Genomic DNA, 15,673 nt, shown 5'->3' with positions numbered 1-15,673 from the left:
AATCCATATAAATTGTACTAGGGAATGTGGAAAATTTTAAAACAATGGGTAAACCTTCAGATTTACTCTTGTGCTATTCAATCATTTTATGGTTGATAAGATGCACTAGCCTTCCAATTATCCTCCTTTTTACTGCTACACACGTGTCAGGAACGAGAAATATTTTAAAAGTTCACGCAGCTTTTATCCATGGATATTCACTGGTAAGAGATAGAGAACATGGCAGGCCTAACTTTGATAGGAATTTATATAAAGCAATTCCCAGTAAAGCTGATAATGTGGCCTCAAATGAACACGAAGATTCGGAGGAACAATCGATGAAGAAAAAAGTTCACACTAGCGATACACATAGAGAGCTTCGTAGAACCTCTAAGGTAGTAAACTCACTCCTTGATAGATTTGGGATATCAAACAACCTATCTAACAGAAGAATGAGAAACAATTATTCCAACAAGTCAAGTGAGAATAGACCTGACAATACGCAATATTTTAATACAGAAAACAATGGACAAGGTCAAAGAACGAATAGAGCAAAATATGATGAAAGAGTCTACAGAAATAAACCTAAAACGGAATTTATGGATAACGATTTACATAAAGAACAAAATCAATACAATTATGGATCCACGAAGAGGTGGAATAACTTTAAAGATAATAGTAGGCCAAACGCACCTAAACAAAATGTAGAGATAACTCAGAGTGATATGGAATCCATTCCACTTTTAACTCCTGGGATACGTGATATCTCATCTGTTGGAGGTAATCTGGCGGAAAACAAATTAATCATGGAAATGCAGAAAAAAGGATTTTGCGGAATCGTTGACCCAAATTCTTTGTTCAGTTTATCTCACAATGTCTTTGATAATAGTGGCTCCACATTTGAATCGATTGGTATTTATGATAAATCTCTACTAGGCGTATTGAATTCCCATGGAATTACCAAGCCAACGATAACCCAAAAAAAAAACATTCCGAGATTGATTGATATGTTTAAGTCACAAAGTTCTAAAGGTCTAGAAACATGTTTCATAAATGCAGTCACAGGGTCTGGAAAAACCCTGGCATACCTATTACCTATAATGCAGCATTGTCTAAACAGCAAAATACCATTGCAATCTCTAGATGAGCCTGACTACAAAGCCAAACTTATGTCATTTTTCCATCAAAATATCATAATCTTTTGCACATCCGCAGAGCTCTCTATTCAAACTCGCGATGTATTTAATAGGATATACAGCACATATGAGAGTATTAGGAAGAAAAAAGATGCTAGCATAGATTTAAATCGGGATCATAAATCACTCTTTTCCTCAATATGTTCAGATATACTAGATAAGAATAAAGAGTCCCCTCTAAATGAAATGGACGTAACAACTCATATTGTTCCTATAGTGCTATTCACCCAGGCGAATGCAGCAAATCAGGGATCTCAACTTAAATCTTTACAAAAACAGCAAAATGAAGATATGCACAACGCCATGGACATGATATCTCAAAAAGACAAAAGTAAACCTATTAACCGTAGAGTTGGATTGTTTCTTGCGGATTTTAAGAGGGCACACCTTCTCGCTTTTGTCAAGCGCGTTTTAAGCATTAATGATATAAAGTATGCCGTTATTGATGAGTATGACGGACACATTTGTTATAAAAAAGATCGTGATACTGCCGACATAGAAGAAGGGAGGAATATCAACGAAGTTATACAGAAATTTAAATCTTATAGAAAATACAATGACAAAGATACAGAATCTGATTCTCGTTTCCTCATAAATCTCTCTGCATCAAACATTAGGGATAATACACCATACATCATTAGAGATATGTTTAAGGACGGTAAAGATAATGATGCTACATACACTGGGTACAAGTGCCCTAGTCTTCCAGATACAATTCTGCATACTGTGATCATCATTCGACGGGATTCTCAACTGTACACATTGAAAAGACTTCTATGCACAGAACCATACGAGAAATCAGTCATGATATTCTGCTCTACACCTGTAAGTTTTCGTCTCCATGGGAGATGTCTCATCATTCAGCCTTCATCCGCATTTTCAGAGGTGCTCCGAATTCCTCCATCACAATCTTCCTAGGATAATAAAAGACACAAATATTGATTTGATCAATAAACATCAGGGCAGATTGAGGCAGAAGAATCAATTCATGAAAGTCATGCAAAAGAACATCCAAAATACGCTGGAAAGTATTGACAAGGAAACTGGTGGAGGAGAGAACAAGGAATCTGTAAAGTCCACGAGATTTGTGAAAAATATCCTCATTTCCGATTCTCGGATTGCCAGGGGCATTGACCTGAGCGGGTTTACTCATTTGATCAATTATGACGTTCCACACGGTATGATACCACACAAATCACTCACATTTATTTCTAGATATAAATTTTTATCTCCATCTAAGCGGAAGGATCGGCAGAGCTGGAAATCCAGGCATCGTCATTAATATGGTAGAGCATAGACTACTTCCGGCGTTCACAAGGGCAATAGCAAACAGATTACCAAAGAAGGTATACAACTTGGACTTTCACAGAAGATATTTGTGTATCAAAGCAAATTGACCATCAAGCGACCAATTCTTTGGGCTGTCGCTTCTCTTTTACACAAAATCGCAACAATGGATGTACTACCCACCGACGTTTCTTCATTTCGTAGCCCTCAGTACTGGAATCAGTTTTATTCCAACCCTAAATTGGTGAATTTCGAGTGGTACGGGGATTTTAAGCGCATTCTCTTCGCATTTCAAAAGTGCCTGGAAGAACAGAAGGTGTTTGCGACTGAAACTGGCACTCTTGGAGGGGCTAATGACCATAAAAATGCTTTAATTGTCAACGTTGGCTGTGGAAACTCAAATACATCAAATGTGCTGATAGATGAGGGATACCAAGTTGTATATAATTTGGATTTTTCAGAGCAGGTCCTCCAGGATATGCGCAAAACATGCAAAGGAAATACTCACATGATAAAGGTTGACGTTTCGAGTAGCGAATACGCAGAATTCGGACGAATGATTAATGACAAACACAAGGGACAACGGAAAATTATAATAGACAAGGCATTTTTAGACGCATTTATTTCAATTGGGGAGGGAGAAGGTGAGGAAACAATTAAACAGCGCGCCAAGAGTTACATTGAAAATACACTAGAAATGATGAGCTTTGGCGACGTCTTTGTGATAATTTCTCTGGCTCAAGATTATGTCGTCAAGGAAATTATTCGCAATGTTTTATTCAAGGATGTTTTTGTTGACATTTACCCACTGGACCTTGATGATGGAAAGAAAGATAATAGGATAAAAAAGTCTCGGGCGAAAGCAGCTCATTTGATGCAGTTTTTATTTGCAATTTACAAGGTAGACAAGTCTAAACATATTAATCGCAAGCAGTGTAAAATGGGTTCCATTGGAACGTTTGGTGTAGAATACTTTGAAGTTGGACAAATAGCAAAGATGATCAAGAGAACAAGAACAACATTTTACTTGGGCCCAACTATTAGAGACTACACTCCTGGACGTCGCCTAACGTTTGACATTTACCCAAAGGACAAGGATTCATCATGCTTTACGGCAGCAGTTTATGATGTGGTTGATGTTGCAGATGTTAAACTTTCTACATGTGCCATAATAGTACCAACTGGACAAGAACAACTGTGGATGTTCTCAACTACAGAGGGGAATGAAGAACTGGCTAAAAACGCAAAATCAAAGAGGATAATCATCGTATGGCTAAAGTATGACACATTAGACATTGCTGGAGGAGAACATATTGAAAACCCTCTGGAATCGCCCCAAACTGAGGCGATGAATTATATCCAAAACAACCTCGGCGAGGTCCTAAACAAGTTATCCCTAGAGAGTTCAGGTGGAGTTACTATTATGAAGATTGGTGAAACATCAGCTGTGAAGAGTTGGAAGTGTGTAGTACCCTCTAAATATGCTGGAAATATAATTGTTCGTGACATATTTGACGACTCTATGCAAGATTGCTACAAGAGGCAAATGATATTTTCATCAAGTCCTCAGGTTATCCAATCTGAAGTCATGTATAGAGAGGAATCTGGTGTTGAAAAGTTTTTATTCAATTACCCATCAAATGAATATCACGTTGCGGTAGCTCTTTCCATGGCCTTTTTACCATCACAATCCGGTTCAGTTGCCATTCTAGGGTCTGGAACTGGAGTGTTAACGAGTATACTTTTGTTATTTTTAAATAATCGCATGCATTTGGTTGAGTTGGATGATGCAGTCATCAACATTGGACGTGAATACTTTGGACTAGACGTTTCAAGCACGATTTATATTAAACAATTTTCCAGCGATACAACTTTTGCACATGAACAAATTTTGCACATACACGGAGATGCCCTAGGGTACTTGGAAAGGTGTGGCGATTGCGATGCTATCATCTTGGACATTAACAATGGTGATGAAGGCGTTGAAGATGTTAATGATGACGCTCTAGTGGGTAAAATTGGCGAAACCGAGACTACTCCACAGGGTAAACCATTAACGCAGGGAACAAGAGACGTATTTTTGGAAAAGGGGATTCTAATGTCTCCAAATCCGAGATTTTTGGAGAAGGACGCACTGGACAATGTGGATCGGATTTTGAGCAGCAGCAATGGACTGTTCATTGTAAATCTTCTCACTCGCTCAAACACTGCAAAGAAGCGCGTTTTGGAAATGTTGGATGAGAGATTCAAGTGGATTGCGGTTATAAAGACGCCGAATGACCTCAATGATGTATTGGTTTGCTCAAACTCGTCGGTTCCGTCGGCGCAAGAGATGTATATTAGACACGCTCATGTTTTAAAGGACGATTATTCTCTAATTTCGGACTTTGGCACTTGGACCAATGGATTTTCAATTTTAAAGAGCGATGGACAAGGCATGGTCCTTGCGGACGTAGAAGATTTTGGTAAAGTATGAAGAAAATTTAAAGTCACTCTGCAATTTTAGGGACGTTCCCTTTTAAATTCATTCTGAAACTTGTGGAAATGCTTCAAATTCCTTTACTAGCGCTTGTCATGTTTCATTGGCTCACAGATTATACGCTTTTGTGGGCGGTTTGGCTCTTGAATATGTTTTGGCCCTACAGTAATCTAGTGGATGATGCTATTTGTGCCAGTTTTGGCAATGTACTCGTGAATAATCTCCAATGGACTCTGGATGGTCATGTAGCAACGCTCTGGAATCTTCCGATATCATTGCCAAATGGGTCATCCATTACCTCTTTTTTGCTTTTCTAGACGCCACTTACTCCAATGGCGTACTATAGTGACTGAATGCCCCGTTGTTATGCCATTAGACTTGTGTTTTTCCTGCATTCTTTTCGTGAGAGTCCATGTAGCTCGCCACTTTGATCCTCTGGGAGGTGACATAGCGCTTTATACACGTCTATATTCCATAAACATGCACTGGTAGTCTCCACAAAGTTCCCGCAGTCGTTGTTCGCCCGTCCACCTTCCGTTGCACCAGGTGGTTGGCGTCATTTTAATTAATCAACCATCGGAGCATGGCGTTTGGCGGTTTGTTGTCCAGGACCCCTTTGAGGGCGGCGAGGAACGTGAGTTTCTCCATCTTTCGCTATACTCCCAACACTAAGCAAAAGCCAAAGATGCAAGACTTTACCATCGACGCCGACAATTGCGGACCCATGATTTTAGATGCGCTCATAAAGATAAAGAACGAAGTGGTTTGTTAAATTTGACCTTTAATCCCCGAGTTTAGGACAGTACACTCACATTTCGTCGCAGTTGCCGCGAGGGGATCTGCGGGAGTTGTGCCATGAACATAAACGGCGAGAATGGACTCGCCTGCCTCGTAGAAATCGACAAGTACGCCTCCACAGGCAAACCAATCGAAATCCAGCCTCTTCCTGGCATGTATGTGCTCAGGGATCTCGTACCGGATATGACCAACTTTTATGAGCAGTACAGGACCATACAGCCATGGCTTAAACGCAAGACTGAAAAGGTTTGTTGAGCTTTGTTATGACTGGGTTCGCAGGCCACCGAAAAGGAGTTTTTGCAGAGCAAGGAAGACAGAGCTCTACTCGATGGAATGTATGAGGTAAGTTTTGTTGACTATGGAATGCAAGGTCTCGAGCAATGCAGCCGATGGCGTAAGCCAGAGGTAGCATGAGTGACTGAAAGGAGCTCCGTTGTACCGTAATGAGTAGCATGAAGGGAGCCTTTGCATTCGCATTCTTGTGGCTGAAGGAAGGAATTGAGTCTCTTTAGAAACCAGAGGAACTTAGTTACCTAACCATGGACACTTATGATACTACCATGATGACACCTATGAAACCTTAAGGATGTGAGCTACTTAAACATGCATTTTGAAATGGTGAATAGTACCGGAGGATGTATACTCCAGTAGACTATCCATACTGTACTACTATTCTATTGATAGCTACTCTCGTTGTTCTGTGGACACTTTCTCTGACAGTGAGATAGTTGTGAGGGAGGATGAATGGTTGTCTAGGGAGTAACTAAGGTACTGGTCTGCTCCCTTTGGTCGCATTGAGACTACTCATGGATCTCAGAGTTTTGAAAGAGCATACTCTCTGAACATGGAGGATGAATCAAGAGTTAGTGCTAGGGCCAAACGCAGGAAACAAATGCGGCGACAAAGAAGAAACATGCAAATGTCCAGGTGCTACCACACTAGGCATAAAGGCCAGTAGGGATGTTGACAAACCTACTAAAGGCTTCATTAAGGTTACTCACCAGCATAGGAATGGAAATACATTTAGCCTGAAGAATGAACTAGATGGAGGTAGGATAGCAGGAGTAAAAAATCCCATATATAGTGTCTCCGTGTACTTTTGGAATGGAGCACCAGATAGACCAATCCTACTTGGAATTAAGAAGACTGGTAGCTCCCAAACAAAATACTATAGTAAAGGAACTAGTTTGTGGATAAATAGTCTGGTATCTCATCTGAGTGAACAAGAAGCCCTGGATGAACATAATTGTCAAAAGAACAACGCTGTTGTATTTACCATAAAGAATGCCTCCTCAGGAACTCTTCGTGAAAGTTCTAGAGCCACTTGTATGAAAAACACCAGAAAAATAAAGAGGTCTAGACCTACTCCCCCTCCTGGTAGTGAATACATCATAACCAACTATAGGATTACTAATGTAGATGGTCATAACAGGGATACTAAGATTTCTAGGGTTACTCTTAATGGAGTAGATATTGCCAACATTTCTCCTCCTCATGATGCACTCGAAGGGATAAGATTATATTCATATCCAGCTAGTTTAGACGTACCTCTTATGATTGAATTTAAACCAAAGAGTGGAGGAGATTCTACATTCTATGCAAGTAAGAATGGAAAAGGATGGAGTAAAGTTGAGACTAAAGACTCAAAGAACTTTTATGATGGCAAAGAAATTGGTAAGCAAACACCAAAAGACACCCTTTCCGATAAACTTGACGAAATATTATGTTCACAGGATAATGTCACTTTTGACATATCTTATGGGAACTCTAAGAAACATGCCATTAAAAACACTATGTACTGCTGCAAAGAACACGGTGACCTAGGAAAGGTCTCTGTTAGGGCAGTAGAAGTTAGTTGTACACAGCATGGACACGACTCAAGCAAGCTTATAGCTTATAAACACTTCACTAATGGAAATATTGGTGGTATTAAGTTTAATGAAGATGGCAATAAAAGAAGGCGTGTTAAGTCTAATGCCTTGAGGTTCCCGATCTCCGGTGTAGAGGGTGTCTATGTATTGTACTGTCAAGAAAAACCGGCTCTCATTTATGTTGAGAGTACGAGTATTATGGACAGAGGATGGTATAGAAAGAGTAGAGATGGTGGTTATGAAAAGACCTGGACATGGGTCAATAGAGGACTTAACGGTATAGCAGGAACAGACTTAAAAAATGGGATTAGTTGTGATAAATGGCAGAAACTCAAAACATATCTTGGAGAACTAGGTTGTCGTGGCCTTGGAGGCTGCTTTAATGGCTTAGGACGTTCTGCCTATGGTCATAACCTAGGACACCAGGATGTTGTAACAATAGAAGAATCTGATAATGAATCTAAACAACAAGTTGGAGGATCTGAAGAAGAGGAAGTACCAGTTGAGACAATTCCACAAGCTTATTATCATCCACCTCTAACAACCTCTTCACCTGGCGTTATAATAGACATAAAGCAGAATATCCCTACCGATACTGGAAATGGACCTTATTTATACCCTTCCAGTCCCCCTAACCAAGTTAGTCTTACTAAGGTTGAGGATCCCAAAGGTTCTAATTTTAATAAGTATACACATGTAGCATCTCATGGATTACCATTCACGGTTACTGAAGTTAGGTATGGAGGTATTAAGACTTTTAAACCTAATGAACTGCAATTTAATGAAACAGATAATACTTCCCACTTTGCGGTATGGTATTGGCAACGCAATGGAATGACAAACCCCCTCCTAGTAGAAGTTAAGGTTGGTGATACCGATTTCAGGTATAGCTATAATAAGGGAGGTAATGATATTCAATGGAGTCCACTTGATAAATATCCGGGTTCTCGATTTGATCCGCTTTCACCTGAAGAACTTGAGACTCAGCTTGACGACCTTAACTGTAAACATAATGGTGCAGTCACATTGGATCTTACCAGGAATACTTCTAAGAAACATGATAAATCTACGGGGGGTCAACCATACTGTTGTGCTTACCATAATGGAACTGGTGCAAATAAAGTAACCGTTACTAGCGGGGAGGTTAGGGTTCCTGGCTCCCAGGAGATTCCATTCTACAAACATGAGATTACTTCAGGTGATGGGTTGAGGCTTTCTGGCATTAAGTACTATGAGAATAGTAGTACTGACACTCCAAGGGAGAGAATAATTGCTTCTGGGCTAGGATTTCCTATACAAGGTCCAGTTACTGTGTATGCCTTCTATTGTAGAGGAAACCCAGCTCTCATCTATGTTAGCTCTACTGGAAATGATAGAGATCGAGTTGATGGTTGGTATAGGAAAAATAGTATTCATGACAATAAACCATGGGAGAAATTCCAAGGTGACCTCCCCGGTAACGGCCCTAATGGTATAAAAAGCTGTAAGGATGACAGTAAGGAATTTAATGAACTGGTTAAGGTATTAAGAGAGAGTGGTGGTTGTAACTATGGAGAATGTACTGAACCTACTCAACTTTCATCTCAACAGGGCGTTGCTGATCCTGGTACTAGTGATGGTAGTAGAACTGGAGTAAACCTTGGTAGGACAGTATTGGATTATGTTGGTGACGCCGTCTATTATGGAGCTGTTGGATCAATTGTAGCCAGTGCCGCTGGTACAGAGCTTATAAATACAGCTCTTAAAGTTATGAAACCCGGAGGGTCTTCAGATAGTAGAAGTTCGGATTCTAGTAGCAGAAATGGTCAACCCTCACCTCAAGAAGGTGTTTATTCTGATACTCTTACTACGGGATCTGCTGGTAATGATGGAACTGGAGGAATCACTATTCAGCTTGATAATAAAGTCTCTTACCAAAGTAGTTTCAATGATGGAGAGATGATTAATGTTGCTCCTTATGCTGACACTCCTATTAAGGGATATTCTGCGTTTAAACACACTTATTATGGCCGTGAAGGAAAGAACTTCAAAATAAATGAGTTTACAGTTGGAGGAATAAGTCAGACTTTTAAACCAGAAGTTACACCTGTAAAAGATGTTAAGAGCGTAATGGTATATTTTTTGAGTTGTAATAAAATAACCCCTCTCTTGGTGTACTTTAAGGATACAGATGGCCACAAATGGTATGAGAACACGAACAGGGGTGATAACTGGAAAGTAGAGAGTGAGCTAGATCAAAAGCATCCACGTAAAGCTGATAGGAGTGGTATTATTAAACGTGCTTTAGAGCAAATCAAGCATAAACTAAAGGTTGATTGTGGAACGGCACTAGTATCAAACTATAAAACAGCACTAAAAGAAAACAATGATATAGAGGATAGTTGGCTAGATAAAAACTATTTCGGACGTTATCGACATAATGTTGGCCCACCTAACAAAGGTCCCGATAATGCTCCTAAAGATGGTGAAGATGGTGCTGGAGTAGGCTCTGGTGAAAATGCTTCTCCTGGAGGTACTCTTCAAGATGCTGGTAACTCACTTGGCCAAGATACTAGTACTAATCTAGATGGAGGTAATCATGATCATTCTGGAGTTCTTCCTAAAACTGGTAATACTTCTGATCCTGAAAAACCCACTACTCCTCCTCAAGCTATTGCTACTGAAGAATCTTCTCCTGAACCTGCTCCTCCTACTTCTGATCCTGGAGCTGAAGCTTTTATTGCTGAAACTGTTGCTACCGGTTCTGTACTATGGACAGCATTTGGAACATCCTCTGCTACTCTTGCCGGAGCTGGTGGCCTTACCGGATTTGGCTTATGGATGTTTAAACGTTCTAAAGGAGATCCTTGGGTTAGACAGATTTAGGAGTCTATGGACTCTCCAGTATGGAGACAAGGGAGTATATACTGAGTAGTTGGTCTAATGGAGTACTACAATGGATAATCCCACTCTTTCTTGGGTTCCTTTTAGTCCCCTGGAGAATACATGGGCTCCTATACTCCGTATATTCGCCATTTCTTCTCTCATGTTACACATGGTCATTCAGTTCTCCACATCATTGTGGACATTGCATTCTGCGGCTTTACAAAATTCATGCAACCATTGACTTTCATCCTTCATACAAATTTACAGTGCATCTTGTGCGCTTGCTGTTCAACATCTTGTCCGTCGTATTGGTGGAATCCGGAGCATTATTTGGGCCCAGCTGCACTCATGCAAGCCTATAGATGGATATCCGATAGCAGAGACGAGTACACTGTGGAACGCATGATCGATGTAAACGACACAATGAAGCTTTATAGATGCCATGGCATCTATAACTGCACCAAATGTTGTCCAAAGGGTCTTGACCCTGCTGGTGCCATCCATAAGATGAAGAAGAAGATCGAAGCAGAAGTTACACCCGGTACGTTTATCTTTACAAAGTATAGACTTTACAGAATGGGATAAAATTGCAATTGAGGAGTATAATAAAAAGAATGAGAGACTTTTAAATGCGCAGTCTTAAGATTTAGCTTGTTTTGTACTTGTGTCTATATATAGATTTGGTAGTGAGTTTTCAGTGGTTCTTGTAGATATGCCGTCCATAGGAACATCTCCAAGCGTAGCCCTGTGACCGTATCTAAAATAGAGAGCCCTTGCAGGAGCATCTCTGCTAGTACTACAGCAGATACTAGATGGAAGAATGCATACACTTGTTCACAGAATGTAACAAATACTTTAAAATTTATGCGCGAGACCCTAGGGTCCACACTTGCAGAGTCTGTAATCAGTTGCCTAAAGTAACTCGCGATTGTTAGATCCTTGCATCAAAGCTTTCGGCAATTTGTTCATCTACGTTGCGTGGAGGTACTCCAGTCTGTTGAGCAACCATTCCGTGGTGAATGACTTGTCCCTTCCATTCCATCCATGCGCTCTTTTTGCCAACATTCACGTTTGACTCTGTATCTACAGGAGTTTCCATTTTGCCCAGAAAGTCTGCATGGTCACCCATAATCCCCTCGCTAATATGTGGTGTTTGAGAGTCGAATTCGTCTACTGGTTTGTATTCTGGTAATTTTTCTGGGACATCTTGTACGTGGTCACTAGGTTTAGTCTTTTCAGGTATCATGTCATTTTCGGAGTCTGATGAACTGAAAAACTCATCTGAGCTCAAGAGATTTGATGCAACATCCGAGAGTGAAGATGAGGAACTTGACGAGACGTCAAACATTTCAGAGGGAGCGGGTAGTGAAGGCTCTATGCGTGTTTCTCTCATCTTTTCTGATGCTTTGATCATGTGATCCATATTGCGCTTGGCCATTTGATTCACATATATAAAGAATTGTTTCTGTTTATCAACAGAGAGTAAATCTGTGTCAAATACAAAGTCCTTGTCATCCTTATGGTTTTCTGCCAGTATACCAAGATCATCCTGAACAAGTTCCAGAGCAGCTTTCCTCTGTTCTGGCACAAGTCTAGCAAGATTGATTTCCAGAGTTTTTTGCTGTGCCGCAGTGAGTGGCTTATCGTTGATAAGCCTCTGCAAGGGTGGAGGATGCAATACCTTTCCATATTCTGGATTTGACGAGTCTCCAGACAACTTTGGTAAACGTGAAATAACTCTGCTTCTCTTTATAACATCTCTTTGAGGAGAAAATGGTGTCTTTTTATGTATGCGTGGTCTTCCTCTGGCGGGTACATGTGACTCAAAATCATCGTCTGAGAATTCCACGGAACTGCTGTGGTAACTATCATCATATTCATCGCTATATACTTCCGCAGTAAACGTTTTCTTTGCACCTGCACGTCTGCTGCCGGTTTGTATGGGTTCAACCACATTCTTATCATAGTACTTTTTGGATCGTGGCGCATAAATTGACTCAAGTTCCTGTTTTACCACCGATTGATCCATTGATAAGCTCTGGAGATACTCATCTGGATTAAGATATTTACATGTCTTGAGTTTGTTTTCGTAGGCGGCTGCTAAGGCGTGAGCTGCCTGCCAAATTACATTATCCGGAGGGTAGAAGAGAAATGCATTGTAGAATATTTGGCGCATATCGAGTTGCCAACCAAAAGGTGTAGAGTAATATTTTGTATGTAGACGTTCGGTCACTGTGTGAAAATCCATGGGATGCTTTATTATTGACAGATAATTTGGCACTCCATCAACTATTGGATCAACAGGAAACCAAAACCACTTGTCGGTGTCCATGTACTTTATGACCTGTAAAATGCGATAGCAGGCGTATTCCCATGTATCCTTTGGTAACTTTGGTAGATGTTTTGTCGAAGCCGGAACAGCCTTGTAGAGAATGACTGGTGGTGGCTTCACTTCCTTTTTAGTATGAGAACTTTTTACACGTTTTTCCGCCCTTGGTACGACATAATCATCATCAAGAACATTTGTGTTGCCATTTTCATCGTAGAATTCATCCAAAAACGTAACTGGCTGCTTTCTAACTCTTGATGATCGTTTTTCATAAAAATCAAACGAGGACTGCGTATTACTATAAGTCCTAACATACGAATCTGAAGACCTTTTCCTGTTCAACCGTGGTGTATAGTCATCTGAAAAATGGTGAGAACTTGTACCATGGCTCGAGACTTTAGTCTTTGGTTTAGAAGATGGATTTACGATTTCTAGACATGGATCCAGCCTAAAATTGAAGCTGGATATAATTTCATTAATCCTCTGTGCTTCGCTCGGCGACAACAGGAGCGTTCCTCTGCTCGATAGGAGCGAGTAATTACCAGGCGTCGCCATTGTTACAAGGAGTTATCTTTATGCCAAACTCCGTCTTCGTTTACGATAGCCTTCTAGCGTGTGTCCCTCTAGTCATGGTAAAAGGACGACTTCTTAAATATCAGCTGTACCTCAAGTAAGCCTAGACAACCTAAATGCGCCCAAAGGGGGACATTGGAACTGAAAATTGGCGGGATTCCAACAAAAAATCAATAAAGTACGATAAAATGAGCGTAAATGTGCGTTTTGTCGCATAACAGACGAGGTATTGGCCCTTTGAATTTCTACTAAATCCTACGGCGCCACAAGCGGTCTTTAAGGCACATCCGATTGAGATGCAGATTATTCCACATATAGTCTATATACCTAAGCCACCTGTCCGTCTCAAAGGCACCAAAAAAGGTATTCTGTGGTCGTGGCGGCTCCGCCAGGGCATACCCCATGAGAGAGGAGAATTTTCGTCGATTGCACACACCGGCAGTTTCAGTGCAAATTTTTGGGCTTTTGAGCTCCAAGTCATTCGGATATTCGATCGAGTAGCATCAGACGGATTCCGGTTCCACTGGCGGGATTCGAAGCCCAGCATCTCACCTCTAGGACACATTTCCGGATCAGGTCGCTGAGTTTTGGACAATTTGGCCTCCATTGCCCCTCAAGTGGCTCTCTATTGTACACCCAGAGGTTCTCGTGGCGCGAGTTTAGACGCGCCCCTTGTAACGAGGATCTACTAAAGACACGTTTTTGTAACAAGGTCTTGTAGACGGACTATTATCGCATCAGCGGCACTGATAGAGGATCTGACTCGCATACTGTAGGTGCCCAGACCATGGACTAGTTAGAGCCTACGGTTGTCCATTGGTTACAAGTCTTACACAATGGCTTTGGTAGACTCTCAAGATCTCGACTCCGAGACGGAGTTACAGACTATTTTCGACCCCGCATTCTCCAAGAAACTAGACAAGCTCTCCAACGGCAATATTTTCACAAATGAATACAGCATCTATGGCATTTTTAGAGGTTTGTTTGTTGACTCCCAAGAAGCATTGTGTAGATGGAAACGAGCCCCTCTTGTATGAGGAATTGAAGGAAATGCTGGAGCATGTCTCAGATATTTGCACCGTTCACGAGTACGATTTCCACTTGTACATTCGAGACAAGAGATACTTTAACAGAGGTGAGAGTTTTGCATGCTTTAAAAGTGGTGTAGCGGCTAATTTCGTAAGTAGAGACCAGGAGGAGATAAAACACTATGAGGTTCTGGCACACAGACAACCGTTTAACATGGCCGGTTCTTGGTATGTTGCTATTCTTACCATATAATCTTTAGCACATTGCGTGAAATCCACGGCCCACCAGGAGTTCGAGTTAACGAGATAAATATGAAGACTGTTCAATCAATTAATGCAGATGATGGTATTATGGGTGTGCTTGAGGCCCTGGGTTACACTGCCTCGAAAAGGAGCAGAGTACAATCGCATACATTTCACATTGGTCACGGTACTAGCAACTACACACAAATTTCAGTTGCTAGACACTATTCAGTTTGTTTTGATTGCCACTTTACAAATTTTCAGGAGACTGGAGAGGCACTAGCTCCGGGAAAGGCTCTGATTGAGATAAAATGCATCGGTAACAGTGACTTGGATACGTACAAGACATTGTTGAAAAAGTATTCAAAGTTGCTTGGTAAATTTGTAACATTTTATCTTTACCTATGCCACGCAATGTACTTTACAAATTAGCGATTAAGCATCCTAGAGTGACATGCATGCCCATTAAAAATCAGTGACTCGTCCCATATGTGTCCAATCTCCAAACATGGTTGGTTCATGCTTTTCGTACTTGAATCCATGCTCAGTTCCCTTGAGAGGATATCCTTTGAACGTACCTTCTTTGTCCTTCGCATTCTGGCGTATCCCATTTGATGTTGCTTCTCCATTCATATCGGAGGCATCTTCATCCCCTGAGGCTTCTATCCCGGTGGTAGAGGCGGTCAAGGACGGCTTTGAAACTCCGCTCATTTGAGCGGCGGAGGCATACTTGGAGTATAGAGGACTTTCAGGGTGATTTTTCGGTCCCAGACCGTTCTTGCGGCCTGGATTCAGAATGCCAGCGTATAGCAACTTGTTTGTCGCACTTAGGCGTCTGTTTGTCGAAAAGCTGGCGCTGCAAAAGAATTGCCTGGAAAACGTCGCGCAGCCGCGCCTATAACTACCCATTTTCGCCACTTTCAAAATTACTAAAACGCCCGTAGAAGATAAACTTTGGGAGCGGATGGTGTCGTGGCCTTGCGCTAACCCTCCGTGGGCCACGACGAGTACGGACAGTTGAATTT

General features: G+C 41.2%; 7 protein-coding genes across 7 annotated transcripts; 5 read left to right on the top strand and 2 right to left on the bottom strand.

Annotated features, from left to right (window-relative positions):
- Positions 1-44: 44 nt before the first annotated feature.
- Positions 45-2,572, top strand: BEWA_032820 (DEAD box ATP-dependent RNA helicase family member protein; the record flags this gene model as incomplete). The annotated part of the gene is made up of 3 exons (XM_004830038.1): positions 45-2,000; positions 2,059-2,353; positions 2,391-2,572. 3 exons carry the CDS (start codon positions 45-47, stop codon positions 2,570-2,572), a joined length of 2,433 nt encoding a protein of 810 aa, XP_004830095.1.
- A 56-nt stretch (positions 2,573-2,628) lies between these two features.
- On the top strand, positions 2,629-4,938 carry BEWA_032810 (hypothetical protein; the record flags this gene model as incomplete). Its single annotated transcript, XM_004830037.1, has 1 exon — positions 2,629-4,938. The coding sequence occupies one exon, from the start codon at positions 2,629-2,631 to the stop codon at positions 4,936-4,938; it is 2,310 nt and encodes a 769-aa protein (XP_004830094.1).
- A 688-nt stretch (positions 4,939-5,626) lies between these two features.
- BEWA_032800 (hypothetical protein) lies at positions 5,627-6,153 on the top strand (the record flags this gene model as incomplete). Its single annotated transcript, XM_004830036.1, has 3 exons — positions 5,627-5,704; positions 5,740-5,985; positions 6,019-6,153. The coding sequence occupies 3 exons, from the start codon at positions 5,627-5,629 to the stop codon at positions 6,151-6,153; spliced, it is 459 nt and encodes a 152-aa protein (XP_004830093.1).
- Positions 6,154-6,590: 437 nt separating this feature from the next.
- Positions 6,591-11,118, top strand: BEWA_032790 (succinate dehydrogenase family member protein; the record flags this gene model as incomplete). The annotated part of the gene is made up of 3 exons (XM_004830035.1): positions 6,591-10,460; positions 10,743-11,016; positions 11,051-11,118. 3 exons carry the CDS (start codon positions 6,591-6,593, stop codon positions 11,116-11,118), a joined length of 4,212 nt encoding a protein of 1,403 aa, XP_004830092.1.
- Positions 11,119-11,406: 288 nt separating this feature from the next.
- BEWA_032780 (bromodomain containing protein) lies at positions 11,407-13,359 on the bottom strand (the record flags this gene model as incomplete). Its single annotated transcript, XM_004830034.1, has 1 exon — positions 11,407-13,359. One exon carries the CDS (start codon positions 13,357-13,359, stop codon positions 11,407-11,409), a length of 1,953 nt encoding a protein of 650 aa, XP_004830091.1.
- Positions 13,360-14,081: 722 nt separating this feature from the next.
- Positions 14,082-15,080, top strand: BEWA_032770 (hypothetical protein; the record flags this gene model as incomplete). Its single annotated transcript, XM_004830033.1, has 5 exons — positions 14,082-14,355; positions 14,390-14,512; positions 14,546-14,633; positions 14,666-14,879; positions 14,913-15,080. The coding sequence occupies exons 1-5, from the start codon at positions 14,214-14,216 to the stop codon at positions 15,078-15,080; spliced, it is 735 nt and encodes a 244-aa protein (XP_004830090.1). The 5' UTR covers positions 14,082-14,213.
- A 33-nt stretch (positions 15,081-15,113) lies between these two features.
- On the bottom strand, positions 15,114-15,557 carry BEWA_032760 (hypothetical protein; the record flags this gene model as incomplete). The annotated part of the gene is made up of 1 exon (XM_004830032.1): positions 15,114-15,557. One exon carries the CDS (start codon positions 15,555-15,557, stop codon positions 15,114-15,116), a length of 444 nt encoding a protein of 147 aa, XP_004830089.1.
- Between the last annotated feature and the right edge of the window lie 116 nt (positions 15,558-15,673).

Source organism: Theileria equi, chromosome 1 (genome assembly GCF_000342415.1).
Source record: "Theileria equi strain WA chromosome 1, complete sequence".
NCBI classification, from domain to species: Eukaryota; Apicomplexa; class Aconoidasida; order Piroplasmida; family Theileriidae; genus Theileria; species Theileria equi.
Note: the sequence above shows the minus strand (reverse complement) of the source record. Positions and strands in the feature narration are given on the sequence as shown.